The sequence below is a fragment of the Raphanus sativus genome, unplaced genomic scaffold (genome assembly GCF_000801105.2).
Source record: "Raphanus sativus cultivar WK10039 unplaced genomic scaffold, ASM80110v3 Scaffold0318, whole genome shotgun sequence".
NCBI lineage: Eukaryota > Viridiplantae > Streptophyta > Magnoliopsida > Brassicales > Brassicaceae > Raphanus > Raphanus sativus.
The window spans coordinates 1-22401 of record NW_026615638.1 but is presented as its reverse complement, the minus strand read 5'-3'; the positions used below and the strand labels follow the sequence as shown (position 1 = coordinate 22401).

Genomic DNA, 22401 nt, shown 5'->3' with positions numbered 1-22401 from the left:
TATAATTCAGCCAACTCAGCCGAAACATTTACTGGACAATGAATTTGTTCTTATAACTCAGCCATATTGAAAAATGGAAATCAGCCGTCACTATAGATATAACTCAGCCAAATCTCAAACCATACCCTAAATGGAATATTTTCTAGTTTGGTTATAACTCAACCGTAAATGGAATAACTTAGCCGAAACATAAGTCAGCAAATTCAACAAATATTATATAATTAGGGAATATTATATTTGGATAAGAGTTCGTGTTCTTGATTTGACTGGGATGTACGAGTTAATAATGGCGAATCAAGGGTGTTGAATATTCGTCTGCACGCTGATATCGAGACCTTTACATTATCGAGACGATATAACATTAATATTTTTTAGTTATATTATAACTCAGCTTCAACGTTTAGTAGAACTCAGCCACAACGTTTACCTCAGACGTCATATAAGATATTCTCCCTTCTTGATATCATACAAAATAAATCAGCCAAACTTAATTATTGGACGTTTCGTGTTCTTGATTTGACTGGGCTGCACAAGTTAATGACATGACATAGCAAATAACAAAAAGAAAGAGATAACCTACTGTATTATTTATGAAAATTTTCTTTCTTTTGGGTCTTCTCTAAAAGCACACTGAACAGACACGCTGAGTTATGGTTTGTATGCATAAGTAATGGTTTATAACGCAGCCATAAGTAATGATATTCTCAAAATAATTAATTATGGCGTTTGAAAAACACGCCTGGCATAATCGAGACAATTATTATGCATGAAGAAAATTAACGGCGGCTATGAGAATATCGATAACTAATTATTAGGTTTTTGGTAATCGAGACATATATATATATTTTTAGGTTTTTGGTAATCGAGACAATTATCAACTTCTAAAGCAGATTTCAAACGGTTTGTTCTTCTACTAATTCAAAATAACTCAACCGTTAAAAAGGTAACTCAGCCTTAGTAAACAATAACTCAGCCCAGGTTAACACTAACTCAGCCATTACGCATATCAGAGTCGTAGAGATGTTTTCCAAAGGACATGGAAAACAATATCCCGGCCATAAGTATTAACTATTAAAATCAACAACCCAATCGTAAGAAAAACATGAAAATCAACAAATGAGCCGTAATACAAAAACATTAAAACCATAAACTAAGCCGTAATACAAAAACATGAAAATCCCTACAACACTTGCCTACATCGGACAAGTTTTTGCATTATGACCACTCTGTCTACATCGAGAACATGCGTGCTCTTTCCTAGGAACGTTTGTTTGCTAGTGCAACTTCTAAAGCAGATTTCATCCTATTTTTCTTCGGTCTGCCTGGTGGTTGACGTACAGTCGGGGACAAGCAGGGTTGGTTAGCCACGATTTCTGGAACAGTTTGCGCTGAATCAACCGGCATGACCGATTCAGTGTATGCGCTAACCAAATAATTGCTGGTATAGTAAGGACTGCACAGGGATATACGAGAAACATTCATGTACTCCGCCGCTGCGATTGCGTGTACACATGGTAATTTCTCGAGTTCGAAACGGCGACATGTGCACTTTCGCTCTACCAAATTAACAACATGCAAAGACTCGCCGGAAGATCCATGTTTAACTTCAGTGTGATGATCATCAATCCTTTGTACCGTCAAATCTCTGGCGGCAGTTACACGATCCTATTAAAAAAATATAATTAATGTGAAACGACTGACTTAGTAGATATAAAGGGCTGACTTAATATCTGTAAAAACTGACTTATGAATTTAAAGGCTGACTAATTCTTTTAAAGGCTTACTTACATGTAGTAGTTTCTCCACACCACGCGTAAGCGTGGTTCGCTGCGATCTGGCATCCTCTCTCCGTTCAGCAAACCATCTGGTCATCATAACCCGTATCGATTCTAATATTCGAACAATGTTAAGACCTCTAGCATTCGACAATGCTCTGTTCATTGATTCCGCTATGTTCGTAGTCATCAAATTGTACCTCTCGCCCGGGAAATGAACACGCGTCCACAGTCGGACATCAGCCCTTTGGAGGTAGTCGTGGAGTGCTGGATTAATCGCTTCAATCTCCTCGAAAATCTGAGTAAACTCAGACATCCTAAAACATCTCACCGCTTTCTTCACCAGACGAAATGCATCTTTTCCTTTGTACCGTCCCAGTATATTCTTATATAGATGGTACGTGCAAATTCCACGAGAAGCAAGCGGATACACATTTGTAATTGCTTTCCCAATCGAGTTATGCTTATCCGATATTATCGCAAGACCCTCGTCGTCAGGAATCAAAAGTTTTAGTTGCGTAAAAAACCAATGCCAGGAATCATCATTTTCAGTGTCAACCACTACGAAGGCTATTGGAAAAATCTGAAAGTTACCATCCTGAGCCAGTGCCTTGAGAAGCGTCCCTTTGTATCTACCATTAAGAAACGTACCGTCGACAACCACAACTTTGCGCATGAAAGGAAACCCATTTACGCTCGCACCAAACGCAAGAAACACATACATGAATTTTCCATTCTCATCGATTTGAAGACGCGCAACTGTACTCGGATTTTCCGTTATTAGCATGTATAAGTAAGAAGGCAAGCGTTCAAACCCACTCTCAGGTGTTCCCTGATCGATTTCCCTTGCAAATTTCAGCGTCCGGTAGGATTTCCAATACTCCATCTGTTCACATGAAAAACGATACACATAACTCAGCCACATCATACAATTAAGTCAGTCACAACGTAAAACTAATTCAGCACTATTTTAATATAACTCGGCCGCGTTGTGTAAATATATCAGCCACTACGAAACACATATTACTCAGCTGTTTCGTAAACATAACTCAGTTACACCAAAGTAATTACCTTTACACCAAACTTCTTAGTGATAACTATTCCAACACTCGTAGGGTGAACGGCCGGACCAACGTCGCCGAGAAAGTTCTTGTACAACTCTCCTAGAATATCTGGTGTTGCATGTCGACATCGATTAGAACGCTCAGTTGTAGAGCATGTATGTTTCGATTCGTAAATACAAACATAGAACGCCGGGGATTCCCCTTTGGTAGAAGCACGAACCCTCCAGATACATCCATCAATCCAACACTTAACAATGAATAGTGTTCGGGTTGATATGTCTACATCATAATCAAATTGATCCTTCACTGTAAGAAGTTTCAGTCGTCTCTCCAAATCTGCTTTACTCTCGTATTGTTGCCCTACCGCAAGATTTAGCGACGACATCTTCAACCTTAGAAGAACCTCCTCACTCTCTTTAGACCCGCTCATCGAGAAGTTCTGGTATATCTTCTTGGGAGGTAGCGTTGGTGACTCTTGGTCTTCTGAAGGAGACTCACCGACACCGTATGAGCTGAAGTTATCATCTTCAGATGACGCACCGTCCGAGTCGTCGAACATATCAAATCGGCTATCAAATTCATCATCTTCTTCGTTTTCTTTGCCTGTTTCATCTTCTCCACCTACGTTCTGATTTTCTCCTTCCACAATAATAGAGCAATCAATCTCATTGTCCTCTTCTTCCTTCTCCGAACTGCAACCATCGTAACTCCCACTGTAATTATCGTCTCTGGACTCAATGACGCTTCTACTTCTGACGCTTCTACTTCTGAGCTAAAACTGAAGTTTGTTTTAGTCTTCTCTCTTGCTATGTCATCCTTGTTCTCCGTAATCTCAACACAAAGACGTAGTTGTTCGATTTTCTTTAGGGTTACAAAACCCTTCAACTGGCGAGTATTGGACACGTACACTGGTGGAGTGTCGTGCGCCATTGTTTTCAATGATTTATTCGAGAACATGTAGCTTAGCTGAATATGATCGCTCATTTCCAATCCGTAATCATCGAGAACAGACTTTGCGAAAACTTCATATGTAGAGTCCTCATCTAAATGGAGAACTCTACACCCTCTAATATCAGTGTTGAATACATATTTGTTTTTCTTAACCCAGTTACCGGAAACAATAATAACCAGATCCATAACCAACTGAGAGAGATGAAGAAGATAAATAATGGGTATGAAAGGGGAGGAATATGAACAGGCTGATTAAAACCTGGTTTTGAAGTTTTTTCGTTACTGATGACATGGCAAATCCGAATTGATGACATGGCAGCTGACATGGAAAATTGGTTTTTCAGCCACCAAAAGAATATATAACTCAGACACCCTAAGTCAGTCCTCATGTACTGAGTAAGTCTGCCGAAACGTGGATACTAGTTCAGTAATTAATCTTTTTCGATAAGTCAGCTGTAAATAGGATGAAATACAATAAGCCAACCGTATCGTTTAACAATTCAGCCGTAAAACAATGTTATTCTAGTAATTAATCTTTCGCTAATAACTCAGCCGTAATAAAACTGAGTTTCCTGTTAAACCATCCATTTTCGGCTGATTTATATAACTCAGCCGTCAAATATCCCATAACCAAGCCATTCGGTGTTCATTAACTCAGCCGTGTCTTTACTACGATTCAACCAAATTTTCCAGAGATCAACCAATCGATGGTTAAGTCAGCCGTAACGTCTGTACGTAAGTCAGCCGTCGTCCAATAACTCAACTAGATTCATATAACTCAACCCTTACGCGTGGTTTACTTATCATCTTAAATCAGCCTTTTTTTACTAAGTCAACCATTTTCTATAATTCAGCCGTAACTTATACGTATACCAGCCGTAACGAAAGACGTATTATTTTACGGCTGACTTAATGAAAACACAGACGCGTATTCCTACGTGTCGCCGGATTTTTGCTTACGTGGCATTAAAAAGTAATGGCATTCTCGTAAATACGTTTTTTCTCATAACGTGGAGAAAGGGCACGCTTAGCATTTAAAAAATGCCAGTAATAAAAAAAAATTGTATGGTTCTGGTCATAAGTCCTAAAATATATAATATCTGAGCAAACTTCACAATAATTTTAATATCTTTCTTTAAATTGTTTCATTATTTATTAAAATATATCTTATAAGCCATATATAATAGGTATCTTCAATTAGTTATTTTTTTTATAATAAATTACACTGTTTGCATTATTTGAATGCCAAGAGTATTAACTTCACGGTTTTAAATGTAATTTATCATGTTTGTAATTTGTTAGCCCATATATCTTATCATTTAAATATTTTCAATTAGTTAATTTTTTTATAATAAATTACACTTGTTGCATAATTAAAATCCTAAAAGTATTTACTTTACGATTTTAAATGTCATTTATCATGTTTGTAATTTGTTATTTTTTATTAATAACTTACCTTATTTTCAGTGCGTATTAGTTGCACAACTTGGTATCATATTTATTACTTTGTTTAAATAATTTACCTTTAGTTAATTCAGTTTTAATAACTTACCTTATATTGAATACAAATTATTTGGACAAATTGATATCATATTTACTGCATACCAATTATGACATTGTAATTTTAATATCTTTCCTTAAACGGTTTCATTATTTATTATGAAAATATTTCGAAAATGTCATTTATTACGAATATTTATTATTTGTCACGAGAGAGAGAGAGAGAGAGAAGAGAGAGAGAGAGAGAGAGAGAGAGAGAGAGAGAGAGAGAGAGAGAGAGAGAGAGAGAGAGAGAGAGAGAGAGAGAGAGAGAGAGAGAGAGAGAGAGAGAGAGAGAGATTTAGTGTTTGGATATACCCAAGGGTTTGCAGTTTAGTGTTTAGGATTTATCCAAGGGTTTAGGGTATATCTAAGAATTTAGAGTTTAGTGTTTGGATTTTTACCCAAGGGTTTAAGCTTTGTCCAAGGGTTTAGGGTATAGTGTTTAGTGTTTATGATTTACTCTTTTGTGATGGTTTTAAAATTGTTAAAAAAAATCATCTTTTGGCAGCTACTAATATTTTCATTTATTTAATAACTTAACACAAATTATTATTATTTTATTATTATCTTTACAAAAAGTTGTACATTATTTGGCAAACTATGATTAGTTGGTAATTCACCCAAGAAAAATTCATGATAAAATATTAAACTAGGAAACATTCATGTATAAATCAAAATTGTGGTAGTGAAAAGATAATCGATGATTTAAAATAATGTTTACATTTTTATATTTTTCAAACAAAAAAAGGTTTACGATGAGGGGGAGAGAGAGAGATTTAGTGTTTTGGGTATACCCAAAGATTTACAGTTTAGTGTTTTGGATTTACCTAAGGGTTTAGGGTATATCCAAGAATTTAGGGTTTAGTGTTTGGATTTTTACCCAAGGGTTTAATCTTTGTCCAAGGGTTTAGGGTATAGCGTTTAATGTTTATGATTTACTCTTTCGTGATGGTTTTAAAATTGTTAAAAAAAATCATCTTTTTGGCAGCTACTAATATTTTTTATTTATTTTAAAAACTTAACACAAATTATTATTATTTTATTTCTAATCTTTAAAAAAAGCTGTACATTAATTGGCAAACTATGATTAGTTGGTAATTCACCCAAGAAAAATTCATGATAAAATATTAAACTCGGAAACTTTCCCATATAAATCAAAATTGTGGTAGTTAAAAGATAATCGGTGAATTAAAAGAATGTTTACATTTTTTATTTTTTTCAAAAAAGGTTTACGATGAGAGAGAGAGAGAGAGAGAGAGAGAGAGAGAGAGAGAGAGAGAGAGAGAGAGAGAGAGAGAGAGAGAAGAGAGAGAGAGAGAGAGAGAGAGAGAGAGAGAGAGAGAGAGAGAGAGAGAGAGAGAGAGAGAGAGAGAGAGAGAGAGATTTAGTGTTTTGGATATACCCAAGGGTTTACAGTTTAGTGTTTATGATTTATCCAAGGGTTTAGGGTATCACTACAAAAAAAAAAGATGTATTGTGACGACCTCTTGAGACGAACTGTCTCGGTCACAATTTAGTGACGTTTTTAATACGTAGTTGTGACTGTGTTTTTTCGTCTTAATTCTGTAGTTATTTCGTCACTATATTATGACGATGTAATTCGTTGCTATATTTAGTCACAAATAAAGACGTAATTGTTACTATATAAATAAACGTAACGGTCGTGACAGTATTGTGACTATACGTATCATCACAAATTGGATACGAAACCGTGATGGAAATATAAGTCTCTATTTGATACATAATTGTGACTCGCCTTTAGTCATTAACTAACACCCGTGAAAGATATATTTATTGTTGCAAACTTTTACATAAATGATATAACAATTTTGTAGCTAACTAAAACCAAATATATTATGTTTACTTTTTTTTCACGATTTGTGACTCAACCTTTTGAGTCTATAAAAATAGTTCCATAACAATAACAATATTAAAAATAGAGAGAAATTCTTTTACAAACATATGCCAATGTTACATTTTTTTTATCCAGTGATTAACTATTTATAAGGACTATAGTCCTTATCTAATATGGAATATACTTTATTATTTCCTTTTTTATATTATTAATTAGAATCCTAATCTCTTTATACGTACGTAGAATACGTACGAGACCTTTGAAAACAGAAAATAAAAAAGAGTCCAATTACAATAGCTATAGAAATAAAAAAAATTGTGTTGGTTCTACAGATAATCATTGAGAAGAGAAAACAGAGGTTCTCAAGTCATCTACTGTCGAGGAGAAAGAAAAAGAAGCTCTCTGCTGTAGAAAAGAATGTCACTGGATAATGATATTAAAATTGCAAGAAAGTGGATGTATGAAAGAATCGATGGCTCCAATAATCAAGTTTCAGAAACGTTTTGTCAAGGTTTGGAGAGTTTTATGAATTTTGCAAAGATTCAACCTCTATTTCTCGAGAATGGCAAACTATTTTGTCCATGTTATAAGTGTGACAATGGAAGATTATTGGAAGAAAAAATTGTGTGGAGTCATCTATATAATAGGGGTTTTACAGGAAACTACTGGGTTTGGATTTCTCATGGAGAGAATTATGATATTCTAAACAATCCTGAGAATATAATTACTAGTGAAGATGCTTCTGGTTTTGACTCTCAAACCGAGACAGTAAATCCTTATGTGTCAATGGTATCAGATGCATATAGTAATAAGGAAACTTCATTCGATGAAAATATGGAAGAAGAACCTAATGCTGAGGCTAAAAAGTTTTACAATATTTTGGATGCTGCTAAACATCCAATTTATGATGGATGTAAAGAAGGTCTCTCACAACTTTCTTTAGCAGCTCGACTCATGAGTTTGAAGACAGATTATAATTTGCCTCAAAATTGTATGGATTCGATTTCTCAGATGATGCAAGAGTATTTGCCAAAAGGTAACAATTCAATGAATTCTTACTATGATATAAAGAAGCTTATGCGGTCTTTAGGTTTACCTTATCAGAAGATTGATGTTTGCCAAGATAATTGTATGCTATTTTGGAAGGATTCTGCGAACCTAGAAAACTGTCTATTCTGCAAAAAAGACAGATATCGACCTACTCAAAAGTTGGGACAGAAAAAGGTTGCATACAACAAAATGTTTTATATGCCGGTTGGAGATAGATTAAAGAGATTATATCAGTCTAATAATACTGCAAGAGATATGAGATGGCATTCAGAACATTCAATGAATGGTGGAGAAATGTGTCATCCTTCAGATGGAGAAGCATGGAAACATTTTTGTGAGGTATATCCTGAATTTGCATCTGAGTCAAGAAATATTTACCTTGGGTTATGCACAGATGGTTTTAATCCATTTGGTATGTCAGGACATAACTATTCTCTATGGCCTGTAATTCTGACTCCGTATAATATGCCACCTGAGATGTGCATGAAACAAGAATTTATGTTTCTAACCATTCTAGTCCCTGGACCTAATCATCCTAAGAGAAGTCTCGATATATTCCTTCAGCCACTGATAGAAGAGTTAAAGGATCTGTGGGATAACGGGATTGAGGCCTATGATATTTCTACTAAGGAGAACTTTATATTACGAGCTGTGCTTATGTGGACAATAAGTGACTTTCCTGCTTATGCTATGCTTTCTGGATGGACAACTCATGGTCGATTGGCATGTCCTTATTGTATGGACCAGACTGATGCATTTCAGTTGAAGAATGGTAGAAAAACAAGTTGGTTTGATTGTCATCGTCGTTTTCTACCAGCAGATCATACCTATCGGCGAAATAAGAAAAATTTTAAAAGAGGAAGGGTTGTGAGTGATGATCCACCTCTGTTGCTTACAGGCGAGGAAATATGGAACAAAGTAAATGGTTTGCCCAAAACAGTTGACTGCGGAGGAAACCATGGGCGCTTAAAGGGTTATGGTGACACTCATAACTGGCACAAGCAAAGCATTTTTTGGGAGTTGCCTTACTGGAAGAATCATAAACTTCGGCACAATCTTGATGTGATGCATATAGAAAAGAATTTTTTTGATAATATCATCAATACTCTACTGAATGTTCAAGGAAAAACAAAGGATGGCATCAAATCACGACTTGATTTGAAAGAGTATTGTAACAGGAAAGATCTACACTTAACAACTGATGGCAAGGTTCCCTTCCCAATTTTCAGACTACAAGCTGATGCAAAAGCAGCTTTCTTAAAATGGCTTGAAAAAGATGTTAAGTTTTCTGATGGATATGCATCAAGTCTATCAAAATGTGTTGATTTATCTGGTGGGAAATTAACAGGGACGAAAAGTCATGATTGTCATGTTCTAATGCAACGGCTCATTCCAATTGCGTTTGCTGAACTTATGGATAAATCTGTGCATGAAGCACTATCAGGTAAACATATAACTTTTGATTACATTTATAATTTTGTCTATGTTCCTTTCCCTATTTTTCAGTTATTTTTTGAGGCTGCTGTTTTGATTTGAGTTCATAGTCTCTGTTTTGATTTTAGTTCGTAGAGCTTTGCTTTTAAAACCTGTCATTATAGTCTGTTTTAGATTTTAATGATCTGCAGTTTTTATGTACGCTAGCTAATTAACTATGTTTTGATTTGAACTCCTAATGCTCTTTTTGGATTTGAGTTCGTAGTTCTCTGTGAGGTGTTTTTGCCTCATTGAGTTTTTCTGTACTAGAATTTTGTCTGTGACAAAGAAACTGAGTTATGTGTTTTGTCTGTTACGAAGAAACTGACTCTGTGAGGTGCTTTTGCCTCGTCAAGTTTTGCTTTATATAATTTATATTAGTTTTGTTAAGTACCATTAAAGAAACTGACATTAATGTATATAGACTTTCAGTTCACGTTAGTGCTCTAATTTTAATACATGGTGAGATACTTTGGCCTAGTTTAATTATTTTTTCCATATATATAGTTTCATATATAGTTCTCTGTTTACGTAGTGCTCTGTTTTTAATTGTAATAAGGTGCCTTTACGTAGTGCTCTGTTTTATTTTTCTAGTTAATGCTTTAGACCTTGCAGTCAATTGACTTTTTGTTCATATTTTTTCTTCTAAATGTCTTATAAAGTGTTTCTTTCTCTTAAATAGACTTGGAACCACTATGCTCTGTCATAAAATATGTTTCTGATAAAAATTAATATTCACATAACTATATCTTATTTTGTAATCTGTTTTGTAGGTGTTAGCTTGTTTTTTCGGAATCTTTGTGCAAGGACATTGCATAAAGACAGTGTTGCAATATTAGATCAAAACATACGCATGGTTCTTTGCAATTTGGAGAAAAATTTTCCTCCATCCTTTTTTGATGTTATGGAGCATTTACCAATTCATTTGGCACATGAAGCTAGACTTGGAGGACCTGTCCAATTTCGGTGGATGTATGTTTTCGAAAGACAAATGGGACATCTAAAAAAAGGGGTGAAAAATAAGGCGAAAGTTGAAGGTTCTATAGTTGAGCAATACATTAATGAAGAAATTTCAACTTTTGGTAATTACTACTTTGAACCACATATCAAAACGAAAGCCCGAGCAGAAGATCGACACTATGATGGAGGGAATCATGATGATCAGTGTAGTGATATACCAGACATTTTTTCTCAACCAGGGAGGGGCAGCGGTAGAGAAAAAGAGTTGTGGCTTCAAGATAAAGACCACCACATCGCACATACATATGTTCTGCTTAATTGTGAGGAGCTGAGGCCATTTGAAAGGTACACAAAAATAAAGGCACATTAATTAATTTTTTATAGACTGAATATATAAGCATTCGTCATTGTTCACGGTGGGATTTTTTATATAGGTTATTTGATGAGAGTATGAATGCTTCTTACTCTGGGATAACTGGAGACGATCTAATCAAGCTTAAAGAACAGAGATTTTCAAACTGGCTACAAAAACATGTAAAGCTTTCTTATTATTTCTGATAGATATTTAGTTTATTTATTTTAAACTAAATATTTATGTTGATACAATCAGGTGGAAGATACTTCAAAGGATAATTTATATCCAAAATGGTTGCAGACACTCGTACATGGTCCAATGATAAAGGTTACCTCTTGGCCAATGTATTTTTCTCGGGGATATATATTTCACACATACGACCATAGAAAAGATAGAACTAGTGCAAATTATGGAGTTTGTGTTAAGGGCATAACATCTTGTGGCTCAAGTGATGAACCTGATTTCTATGGAGTACTAAAAGAAAATTTCGAGCTTCATTACCCAGGACCAGTACATCTTAAAGTTGTACTTTTCAAATGTGATTGGTATGATTCGATCACTGGGAGAGGCATACGCATAAACAAGTCAGGGATAATCGATGTTAATGTCAGCAAACATCATGGTAAATATGATCCTTTTATTTTGGCTTCACAAGCAGATCAAGTATGTTATGTTCCATATCCACGGATAAAGCAGAAAAAGGATCAAAACTGGAAAGCAGCAATTGTGATTCAACCGAGGGGAAAAGTATTGGTCAGCAAAAATTTGGATTTTACTGCAATGCAATATGAAAACGTTGATCCCATTGTTTGTGTTGATTCAGTGCACGTTGAGACACTAGCACATGTACATGGTCAAGCAGAAGATCTTGATTATATGGAAGAGGAACAAGAACTTGGTTCAGAGGCTGAAGATGGAAACCCTGATATTGAAATAAGTGATAAAGAATCTGATTAATTTTTTTCTTTTTGAATTTTATGTTGATTTTTAGTTTATTTTTGAATACAGTAGGTTACTTATTTTATTAAAAATCAGCATAGCGAAGTTAATTTTGGAACTTTCGATCATTAGAAGCGGCATTCTGAAATTATAAGATACCGCCATAAAAATTTGCCAAAATCCCCCTAAAATAATTAGGCTTATTTATTGACCGAATATTCTACTAATTAAGCGATCACAAACCCTACAGTTCTCCTTAATATATAAATAACCTCATAACTCGCCGTCAAAAATATAGCACTAAAGTACTGTCTCTCACAGAAACCCTCTCTGTAAACTTTTCCTCTTGTCGGATCTAGTGGTGTTCCGAGGTTTATTTTCAGTCACCGTCAATTCTTATTGTTTATAAGTTTCTTGTTTGTATTTAATAGATTCTAGAATGCAATTATATTTTATTCAATGTTAGAAGCACTTACGATCTTTCATTGATTATTAAAAAGAGAAGTTTGCTTGTTTTGTCTTCTTGTCATTTAAATAGGAATAATATATGTATACTGAGAATAATGGTTACTGCAAACCTTCGATTCATGAACTGATCATTTTACGTTTTTCCATAGATGACTCGACCACCAATAACATCAGGTGGGCGTTCTTATGGGAGAGGACCAACTATCCAACCCACTGGTTCTCAATCACTACAAGAAAGAGGGCCATATACCGACGGTACCATTTATGGGGATCTCGTCGGAATTGCTTACATCCGATGCTTTTCCGAGAAACCGCAATACGTCGGAGTTTGGGTCTCGGAAATGAGTGGTCATCGGGCAATTATCGGAAAGAACCGAGAAGATCACTTGTCGAGAATCTCGTCGGAATTGATTGTCGCTAATTTCCGATAAACACACCTATCGTAAGTTTCCGAGAAATTATCGAGGAGTTCAAAACTTTTTATTAAAAAAAAAAATGCGCCCCAGAACCAGAGCTCAGTTCAACGAGAACCATATTAAAATCCCGGTTTAGTTGCATTGACCATGAATAGTTGAATACATGTGAGTAAACACAAATAGCATTTTAAAATAATATTACATTAATGTCTAAACCAACCCTAACCAGAGAAAAGTGGTTTACAGAAAACAAAATCTGATATAAAAACCAAAACAAACCGGATACACATAAGCCCTAACCACCTCCCCGAAGAAGAAGTCATCTTCAATCCTTGGAACGCCAGATCTGCCACCAAAACGCCGTGAGGATCTAACCACCGCAGGCGTCTACCTTGCCGAAAATTAGTTGAGAAGAAGAAATAAGAAAGTGGAAAAGACACTCTGTTGGACCACCCATCCCTCGCCGTACAAAGACACTCTGTTGGACCATGTACAGAACAGAGCCATCGTTCTCCTCCTTCAACAAACAGAGCAAAACCAACCAAACCTAAGAAGATATCTAAACCTTAAGAATATAAAGTATGATAGAATTACAAAGCTTAAGATATTGCTATCTTTTGTTGGCTGAAGGGATTAGAGAGGTGTGGTTGAAAGCTTTGAAAGAAGATTAGGTGAGATGTTTATTGGGAGATTTAAGACATGGAATTAGCTCGAACTCCAACCAAATTATCACATACCGAGCAATTATCGGCACCGGATCACTTCTCGGAAACTATTGCAATGGTGACACGTATCCACTTCAACTCTTCCGGTGATTTCCCGTCAAATTCTCCGACAAGTTTCTGAGACTTTGTTGTTGTCAGTAATCTCCGAGAGCGTACCAACAAATTTTCCGATGAAAAACAAATTCTCGGGAATTATTTTTAGTTCCAACAAGATTCCGATAACCCGTTGTAACCATATTCCGACAAATATTGTTCCTCGGAAATATCCGAGAAGTAGCCGATAAAATTGATAGATTCTCGGTAATTTCTAGTAACAGCGAAGCAAAGTTTCCGATGACTAACATTCACGGAAATTATTGTCGGAGTGGAGGCTCTTTTCTTGTAGTGAATCTGTTGGTTCCCAGAGACATGTTGTAAACCCAGAACCAGTTGAGAATAGGGAAGAAGTTCCACATGTTCCTGTACAACTTGATGTTCGTGTACTCCATCCAGCTAGACAAAATGGAGCTAAATGGTATGCTTTTCCTTTTTAATACACTTTTGTAAGTATCAGTTTATAAGTAAATAATTTCGTTTCATATAAAACAGGTTCAAAAACAACACTGAAGTATCAACTTGTGTTCGAAAGATCATTGAAGGTTGTTTCAGAGGACCATGGTATAGCTGGAAAAAAGTGCCACCGTTTTATAAAGAGGCATGGTTTTCAACTTTTCAGGTGAGTTTGAATGGTATTTAAATATGATCTATTTTTTTGACATATGTTAAACATGTCATATATAACGTTTATATACTTATCAATTTGATATCATATCTTTTGTAGACTAAATTTGAGTGGGATGCCTCAATTGGAAATCTTGTTAAACAAAACTTTGATCAGCTAGCTGCTACCCGTCTCAAAGGAATGGTTAGTCTTGCAAAGTCAAATGGAGAAAAACCTGATTGGATTTTGTCTGATTAATGGAGTGTAATGTCTGAGTATTGGAGAACATCAAAGGCCAAAGATAAAAGTGAGAAAGCTCGTGCTTCTCGTCTATCTAGACGTGATGGTTTAGGTGTACATCGACACAGAGCAGGCTCACGTTCTTATGCCAAAGTTCAGGATGTTTTGGTAATATTTTTGCATCTTTTACTTTTAAAACATTTATATTTCATTTTAAAAACTTGGTAGTTTATCTTACTTTGTTTAATATTGTTTTGTAGGAGGCAAACAATGAAGACTCTTCTTTCATTGCTGTGCTGAAAAAAACACACCAGAAATCTGATGGAACTTATGTTGATGAAAGAGCTCGGCTAATTGCTGAGAAATTTGATGAATGTGTTCAAGAACGCTTGTCTGAAATGGATAACTCTAATGGAGAGGATTTGACGATAGCCAATCTCACCCTTGAAGAGAAAAATGAAATCTATTCTAAGGTAAGAGCTTAAACTTTTGTTTCACTTTTAAATTGTTTGCTCTAAAGTCTGAGTTTTATACATGGTATTTTAGTTTTCAACCAAAAAAGAAATACATATATATTTTAGTTTCTTAGTTCTAAACATTGTGTTTTATTGCTTTTATGTAGATTGTTGGAACATCGAAACAAGGCCGTGTATTTGGTTTTGGGTCCCTCCAAAGAGGTGTTGTAATGCCTTTAGAGTCTGCGACGGGTTCTCCCCTTGGTAATGCAGAAGTGGGAACAACTCATCGAGTGGAAGAGCTTGAAGCTGAATTGCAAAAGACTCGTGATGAGTATGAAGTCCTCAAGAAACGAATTGAAGCTGTGGAGGCTTTCTGCTTCAACACCAACTAGTTTGGCTTATGGTGCTATTTCTGGTTTTGGTTTTCGTTGTTATTTTATTGGTTTTTAGTTGCTTTATTTACTGCACTTCTAGGATTTTTTTCCACTTAAATTTCTGTTTAAGTTTAAACTATATTTATGAATTTTTGATGTTATGGAATTTTTATTTTCAATAATTTGTCTTTTCATATTTTGTTTTTGTAAAATAAATAGCAAAAGCACGTTGTAATATAGCTAATATTTACAGAATTATAAAAGTAAAAAAATATATGGATATGAATATAATTCTGTAAAATTGTGACTAATTTAATAAAAGTAACCTCTACAATTTTTACATTTAAATTAGTAGCTAATTAAGACGGATTTGTGATGTTTTTCAGTGAAGAATTGTGACGAATACATGACAAAATATAAGTATCTAATTAAGAATGATTTGTGACAAAATGCATGACAAATAGAGTTAAGTAATCAGTAGCTTGTACTACGGAATTGTTACGAATTTCAGTGACAATACGTAACATATATGAGACTACAAATTAGTAGCAAAATAAGACTGTTTCGTGACTACCTATTAGTCCTTAATTGTGACGATTGGAGACTAATGTTTCGTCACACCGAGTTACGAAATGGAGACGGTGTGATGGTCACAAACAATGACGGGTTTGTGACTTGATTATTAGTCAGTAACTGTGACTGTTTTGTCACTTATATATATCGTCACGACTTGTGTCGAAATTGTTACTGTTTCAATAAGTCACAACATTGTTACGGTTTTGATACCAAAAAATATTTGTGACGATTGTATTGCAACCATATACAAACAGTTACAAATACGTCACAATGTCAATATTGTGACGAAATATTTTTTATTGTGACGAAAAAATTCGTTACAATATATATCTAAGAATTTAGAGTTTAGTGTTTGGATTTTTACCCAAGGGTTTAAGCTTTGTCCAAGGGTTTAGGGTATAGTGTTTAGTGTTTATGATTTACTCTTTTGTGACGGTTTTAAAATTGTTAAAAAAAAATCATCTTTTGGCAGCTACTAATATTTTTCATTTATTTTAATAACTTAACACAAATTATTATTATTTTATTATTATCTTTACAAAAAGTTGTACATTATTTGGCAAACTATGATTAGTTGGTAATTCACCCAAGAAAAATTCATGATAAAATATTAAACTAGGAAACATTCATGTATAAATCAAAATTGTGGTAGTGAAAAGATAATCGATGATTTAAAATAATGTTTACATTTTTATATTTTTCAAACAAAAAAAGGTTTACGATGAGGGGGAGAGAGAGAGATTTAGTGTTTTGGGTATACCCAAAGATTTACAGTTTAGTGTTTAGGATTTACCTAAGAGTTTAGGGTATATCCAAGAATTTAGGGTTTAGTGTTTGGATTTTTACCCAAGGGTTTAATCTTTGTCCAAGGGTTTAGGGTATAGCGTTTAATGTTTATGATTTACTCTTTCGTGATGGTTTTAAAATTGTTAAAAAAATTCATCTTTTGGCAGCTACTAATATTTTTTATTTATTTTAAAAACTTAACACAAATTATTATTATTTTATTTCTTATCTTTACAAAAAGTTGTACATTATTTGGCAAACTATGATTAGTTGGTAATTCACCCAAAAAAAATTCATGATAAAATATTAAACTAGGAAACATTCCTATATAAATCAAAATTGTGGTAGTTAAAAGATAATCGGTATATAACCTAAAATCTACACTCAAGTATTTTGTAGTGTTTGTAAGTAAACTAGGGAAGTTACAAAAGATGTAGGCAACGATATCCTTAGAACACAACGATGTAATGGGAATTCGGTAGACAAAAATGGACTTTTATTGATTAAGAGGTCGAGTACAAAGAATAGCTAAGAGATCGACTATAACAAGGAGGTCGATCTAAAATGAGATCTAAACGAAGTAAGAAAGATGTAAATGTGTGGTGTGCTCTCTCTTTAGTGTTTTCGCTGTCCCCCTTAGCCTTGATCTCCTCTTCCTTTTATAGGTTCGACCCCGCTATTCTTGTAACTGCTTTCGCGACCTTCTCGATTTCGGCAACCTGCTTTTCCACCTTGTTGACGTCGCTGTGGGCCTCTTAGCTTCGGCCCAGTCCAGTATATCAGTAGAGTCTTGGACTCGAACTATACATTCTCTTGACTATCTCCTATGGAGCAGATCGATATTTCCTCGCGGGCTTCTTCTTTGTGGCCCATAATCTGAAATAGGCCCAATCATTTAGAAGACCGATTGACCGAAATTGGGTCTAACATTTGTCCCCCAGCCCAGTCGGTTTATTTTTAGGAAACCGAAAGGGCGAGCACTTTTCCTTTGGTCGCGAATCTCGGAGCGGAGTGGCCACGCGTGTTCGCTCTGATTTGACCTGTCGGCCACTCTTCCTAGATCGTGCGGTTCTCATTGATTGCGAAGATTGTCTTGGGAACTATCTTTTTCCTTTATTTATTTGATGGATTTTCTCGTAATGGACTCATCTTCTTCTTCTTCTGCTTCGACTTTCTTTATTCTGCAAACTTCTCCCATTCGTTCATATATCATGGCGTCTCAGAGCAAACCGGGCCCACTTACCCCAGCTGAATACGACGCCCTTATGGAGCTTCGAGGGGTTCCGTACGAAGCTGTCATCGATTACCCAAACAGCGATGCTCCGGGAAGCGTGAGACCAAGATACTGCGGAGCCTACATGTGCTTTTTTCGTGACGGCCTTATGTCATTTCCTATTCCTTCGTTCTTCCTCGAGATTCTAGCAGAACTACAGCTATCGTTCACCCAGGTTACTCCAACTTTCTGGCATTACGTCTTGGCGACGTTCATTCGAGCCACAGAGGAAGGATTGGAATTCGGTTTGGCCGAATTAAAGCAGCTCTACACTCTCAAGCGTAGTAGCGGCGTCACTGGAGAGTTTCTTCTTTCTCCGCGTTTGGGTCGCTCGGTTATTACCGACATTCCTGGGAAAGACTTCTATTGGACGGACAAGTTTTTTGTCTTCAAGATCGATCCAGTAACGGTTGGGGATTTCGACTTTTCTCGGATTCCGATGAAATGGAACGAGAACGCGGGTAAGTAATTTCCTATTACCTCTCCTTTTTCTTTAAACTAGCACGATTATTTGTCAGGTTTTGATCTTTACTTTTTCCTCAGAGTTGTTTGGAACCTCAAAGTCGACTCCAGAGCTGCGTGGTTTGATCTCGGCGCTCCGTCGAGGTAAATGCAGTTGGGACAGTTTTACTCTGGAGAGGGTTCGAGCTGCCTATGCTTTGCCCCCCGGTGTGAATCATGTCGTTCTCGTCGCGCTTGCGGAACCGATTCGTCCTCGAAAAGACCAGAAAGATAAAGGTGGGCTACTTCATCATTATTATTATTTTTTTCTTTTTTCTTTTAGTTTGACGACTTTAATTTGTTTGGTCTTTGTCTTTCAGGGGTGAAAAGGAAAGATCCTCCTGCGGAGCCTTCAGATGCCAATTCTGACTCCGCACCTTCGAAACGAGCTCACGAGACTCCGGACAAACGGGTGACTAGAGCGAGCTCTGAGATTCAGTCTCCGATTTTCCGGGCTACGCCGCTTTATGTGGTTCGTCCGGGTCGCGATGTTCCACCGGACTCTCGAGCATCGGGCGAAGTGGACGTCGAGGAGGTCGCTCCCAAGGTTCAGCGACGTCGTCTGATTCCGGACGAGGAGTCTTCTAAAGGTTTTAATGTATCGAGCTCGGAACCTCTGATGCAAGATCCCGGAGAGGGTACTTCTAAGCCGGTCAACCTTCCTGCGGACTGTCGAAGTGGTTCTCCACTGGCATTCTCATATGACGTGGATGCTCCGATTTTGGATGATCCTGAGCGACTTGCTGCCATTTGGCGGAAACTGCGAAGTTCTACGTGCGCGCTTCCTCCCTTGGAGCAAATGCGGGGTCGTGACGCCTACGTTCAGATGGCCATCGCAAATGCCAAGGTAAATCGTGTAAAATTTTTTAGATATCGAAGTTATAACCTTAATCCTTTTATCTTTTTAGGCCATGGAGGCTAGCAACGAGTATGCTGCCTTGATGGAGGAACGGTTGGCGAACTTCCCTTCTCAAGAGGAGGTCGCAGGTCATCTTAATTTGATCCAAAAGTTGCGATCAAAGTTAAGCGCATCGCATGCAAGTGAACAGGAGCGAGCGAAGCAAGTTGTTGACTTGAAGGTGCTTTTGACGGCTAAAGCGACGGAGAAGGTTACGCTTGAGGAGGAAAAAATCATGCTCGAGAAAGAGAAGGTCGTGTTAGAGAAGGAGAAGGTTGCAATGGAAGCGGACCTTGAATCCTTGAAGGCAAAGTTCAGAAGAGACGCTGAGCTGCGAGAAAGAGTGGCTCGGAGGGAAATGCTAGCTGCTTGTTGGTTGGTAGCCAAGGGTTACGATGCTGCCCTTGATAAGGCTAGAGAGACTATCCGACGGAGGAGGGCAGAGAGCGCTGCGGAGATGCGCTTACAGGAAGTTCGCGCAAAGATCGAGGCTTTGGCCGAATACTTGGAGGGCGGGTTCGAGCTCGAGGAGGAGCTGGATATTCTTAAAGATGTAGAGATATCAAGGGAGATTGAGTATAGCCTTGCGGCGGTGTCGGATGATTCTCTTAGGGGTCTCGACCTCCCTCAAGTTTATGAAGACTCGGTCAACCTAGGGGGTTGAATGACGCCTGTATGATTCGGCTTTTTATGTTTTTTTGTCTAGAAGACTTTGTTTGTTTTACTTTTGTTATTTGTGTGTGTTGTTTGTTGAAGAACATTTATATATGCTTTCAACGGATTAATGGATGATACCTTTAATCTAGATTTGTATGTTTTTGTTTGAGCATGCGTTTAGTATCTTTCTTAGATAATTTTGAAGTAGAAACTGATCAGGAATCCACTTTGTTGGGGTTCACGTGGTGAACGATGTTTTTGGTTAGATAGTTATTTGGTTGTTTGGGCTGCGCTCGATGTTGAGCTGCCTACGTACCCTTATTCGCGGGATCAAGCCGATTCGTAGTTCTGAATAGCGTTTTTGCTTTATGTTATGTCGTTGGTGGCCTCCAGTTCGATGTTGGATCGGAGATGGGAGATCGAAGTTAATTATAATATCTTTTGAGGTTGTAAGCGTTCCATGGCCTCTGTTCGGGGCATCTCGTTTTGCATTTTTCCAGTTCGTAAACGCCGTCGCGAACTTCTTTTATTATTTTGTATGGGCCTTCCCACCTCGTTCCTAGTTTTCCTGCGCCTTTTTCCTTTGTTCCGTCGAACACTTTGCGTAGCACTAGGTCGCCGACTGAGAAGCTGCGGCCTTTTACGTTTGAGTTGTAGTAACGGGCGGCGGCTTGCTGGTAGTTCTGGATACGCACCGTAGCTCGTTCTCGACGTTCTTCGATCATGTCCATATGTTCGAGCAGCATTGCTTCGTTTATCTCGACATTGTCGGGACATATTCCTCGTCGTGTAGATGGGACCTCAATCTCGGGAGGTATTACTGCTTCGATTCCGTATGAAAGGGAGAACGGTGTTTCGTGGGTTGTCGTGTGGGGTGTTGTCCGGCATGCCCAAAGTACTCCGTTCAGCTCCTCACTCCACTTGGATTTTTTGAGGTCGAGTCTCTTTTTTAAGTCGTTTACTATTGTCTTGTTTGCGGCTTCGGCGTGTGTTGTGGGCACAGGGTCAGGCCTTCCGGAAATATGGAACTGAGGTTTAGTCCAATAGTTCGGATTGGTACCTGAAACAAAGAGTGAACCTTTTTATGAGTTTTATAAGTTTATGATGCAAACAGAAGCAAATATGAATATGAATCAGAATGATAATAAGAATAAAAGCAAATAGAAAAGGGATAGATTGATGGAGATGGGATATTTGTTGCTGGACTGAAGTCACTCTCAACAAGATCAATGGATGGAAGATGGATAGATATGGGATTTGCTTGCTGGACTGAAGTCTCTCTCAAGGCAAATCAGTAGATGGAAATGATGGGGGGTTTGAGGACGCCACAAAGCTCTGTGTAAGGATGCTTTGATAAGTCAGGTTGCTCAAGAGCTGCTTCTCACAACACTCAAAAGACTTAGATAATAGTTTTAAGAAAAACTAGAAAAACTGCATATTCATTCATAAAATTCAAGGGTGATTATTACAAAGACAACTACTGAGCTTATATAGGCTCGACCTTGGGACTCTCTAACAGTCTAAAAATGACTAAAGGAAAGAAATAAACTTGAAATAAAAATCTTGGAAGCAAAGGCTTTGATGGTTCCATGTAATCTTCCTTTAGCTTGATTTATGCCTTCTTCCAAATGAGATGATCTTGTATCTTGATATCTTCTTGAACCTGGATGGTTTAAGGGGATAAGTGAGCTTCCTGGGAATCTTCTTGATAGCTTGGAAGGTGCTGATGTCGTGCATAAACTCAGGGAAAAAGAGCTGTTGGAGTTTGAATGCAAGAATCTCCAAATAAGGCAGCTTGGTGTTAATGGGGATCCTCCTGATCCTATGATGGCTGGTGCATGGTATGAACTTGTAGAAATCCTCTTGAATGACTATAATGTCTTCTGGAAGTCTTGGACTGATCTCATTGTCTTCTGGTCGGAGTTGGTTTGGTTGGAAATGATCAAACCGAAAGATTGTCCAATCTTTCCATAAATAGCTCCGGTTTGATTTAAGTGAACTTTCATTGAACCAACTGATCTCCTGGGTTCTGGTGTAGCTAAGGACTTCTTGAATACCTCCTGATTGGTTGAAATGATCTCCTGGACGCCAATGTCTGGTTTGAAGCTGATTGAACCGGTTAGCTTCCAATTGAGGCAGGTGTAGAACTGGTTTGACCGGTTTTGGAGAATGGATCATAACTTCATAATTCCGTGGCCATTTCTCCTGATATTGGGCTTCCTGGAAAGATGAGAGACTCCTCTTGAATCCTATGATTGGCTTTGGTTCAGGCCGCTTCTTCATTGGGCTTGAATCTCCTTCAAAAGTCGGGTACTCGAAGATGGATGGGCTGGAGAACCTCCAGTTTGTAAAATCCATAACTCCT

At 37.1% G+C, this 22401-nt stretch overlaps 4 protein-coding genes and 1 long non-coding RNA gene across 5 annotated transcripts; 3 read left to right on the top strand and 2 right to left on the bottom strand.

Moving 5' to 3' along the window:
- Positions 1 to 1257: 1257 nt before the first annotated feature.
- Positions 1258 to 3976, bottom strand: LOC108830060 (uncharacterized). The gene is made up of 4 exons (XM_056996700.1): positions 3597 to 3976; positions 2847 to 3531; positions 1789 to 2661; positions 1258 to 1665 (listed from the first exon to the last, which is right to left on the bottom strand). The coding sequence occupies exons 1-4, from the start codon at positions 3974 to 3976 to the stop codon at positions 1258 to 1260; spliced, it is 2346 nt and encodes a 781-aa protein (XP_056852680.1).
- Positions 3977 to 7973: 3997 nt separating this feature from the next.
- Positions 7974 to 11982, top strand: LOC108830059 (uncharacterized). The gene is made up of 5 exons (XM_018603667.2): positions 7974 to 9681; positions 10910 to 11015; positions 11105 to 11204; positions 11281 to 11352; positions 11452 to 11982. The coding sequence occupies exons 1-5, from the start codon at positions 7974 to 7976 to the stop codon at positions 11980 to 11982; spliced, it is 2517 nt and encodes an 838-aa protein (XP_018459169.2).
- A 1032-nt stretch (positions 11983 to 13014) lies between these two features.
- Positions 13015 to 13960, bottom strand: LOC108840382 (uncharacterized). Its single transcript, XR_001947863.2, has 2 exons — positions 13586 to 13960; positions 13015 to 13365 (listed from the first exon to the last, which is right to left on the bottom strand). It is a non-coding gene; the product is annotated as an uncharacterized LOC108840382 (long non-coding RNA).
- Positions 13961 to 15582, top strand: LOC108840597 (uncharacterized). The gene is made up of 5 exons (XM_018613433.2): positions 13961 to 14087; positions 14162 to 14288; positions 14394 to 14681; positions 14774 to 14986; positions 15136 to 15582. The coding sequence occupies exons 3-5, from the start codon at positions 14541 to 14543 to the stop codon at positions 15361 to 15363; spliced, it is 582 nt and encodes a 193-aa protein (XP_018468935.2). The 5' UTR covers positions 13961 to 14087; positions 14162 to 14288; positions 14394 to 14540; the 3' UTR covers positions 15364 to 15582.
- Positions 15583 to 17846: 2264 nt separating this feature from the next.
- LOC108830058 (meiosis-specific protein ASY2-like) lies at positions 17847 to 20043 on the top strand. The gene is made up of 4 exons (XM_018603666.1): positions 17847 to 18441; positions 18524 to 18718; positions 18802 to 19328; positions 19390 to 20043. Exons 1-4 carry the CDS (start codon positions 17847 to 17849, stop codon positions 20041 to 20043), a joined length of 1971 nt encoding a protein of 656 aa, XP_018459168.1.
- Positions 20044 to 22401: the final 2358 nt, after the last annotated feature.

What these genes read in the sequence shown, in the direction of transcription:
- LOC108830059 (XM_018603667.2), top strand. Translation starts at nt 7,974, where the DNA reads ATGGTATCAGATGCATATAGTAATAAGGAAACTTCATTCGATGAAAAT. An exon ending in GAGCTGAGGCCATTTGAAAG is followed by an intron (nt 11,016 to 11,104) that starts GTACACAAAAAT and finishes TTTTTTATATAG; the next exon opens with GTTATTTGATGAGAGTATGA. An exon ending in CAAACTGGCTACAAAAACAT is followed by an intron (nt 11,205 to 11,280) that starts GTAAAGCTTTCT and finishes TGATACAATCAG; the next exon opens with GTGGAAGATACTTCAAAGGA.
- LOC108830058 (XM_018603666.1), top strand. Translation starts at nt 17,847, where the DNA reads ATGGACTCATCTTCTTCTTCTTCTGCTTCGACTTTCTTTATTCTGCAA. An exon ending in GAAATGGAACGAGAACGCGG is followed by an intron (nt 18,442 to 18,523) that starts GTAAGTAATTTC and finishes CTTTTTCCTCAG; the next exon opens with AGTTGTTTGGAACCTCAAAG. An exon ending in TGGCCATCGCAAATGCCAAG is followed by an intron (nt 19,329 to 19,389) that starts GTAAATCGTGTA and finishes TTATCTTTTTAG; the next exon opens with GCCATGGAGGCTAGCAACGA.
- LOC108840597 (XM_018613433.2), top strand. Translation starts at nt 14,541, where the DNA reads ATGTCTGAGTATTGGAGAACATCAAAGGCCAAAGATAAAAGTGAGAAA. An exon ending in CCAAAGTTCAGGATGTTTTG is followed by an intron (nt 14,682 to 14,773) that starts GTAATATTTTTG and finishes ATTGTTTTGTAG; the next exon opens with GAGGCAAACAATGAAGACTC. An exon ending in AAAATGAAATCTATTCTAAG is followed by an intron (nt 14,987 to 15,135) that starts GTAAGAGCTTAA and finishes GCTTTTATGTAG; the next exon opens with ATTGTTGGAACATCGAAACA.
- LOC108830060 (XM_056996700.1), bottom strand. Translation starts at nt 3,976, where the DNA reads ATGGATCTGGTTATTATTGTTTCCGGTAACTGGGTTAAGAAAAACAAA. An exon ending in TTTAGCTCAGAAGTAGAAGC is followed by an intron (nt 3,532 to 3,596) that starts GTCAGAAGTAGA and finishes CGATGGTTGCAG; the next exon opens with TTCGGAGAAGGAAGAAGAGG. An exon ending in CTAAGAAGTTTGGTGTAAAG is followed by an intron (nt 2,662 to 2,846) that starts GTAATTACTTTG and finishes TCATGTGAACAG; the next exon opens with ATGGAGTATTGGAAATCCTA.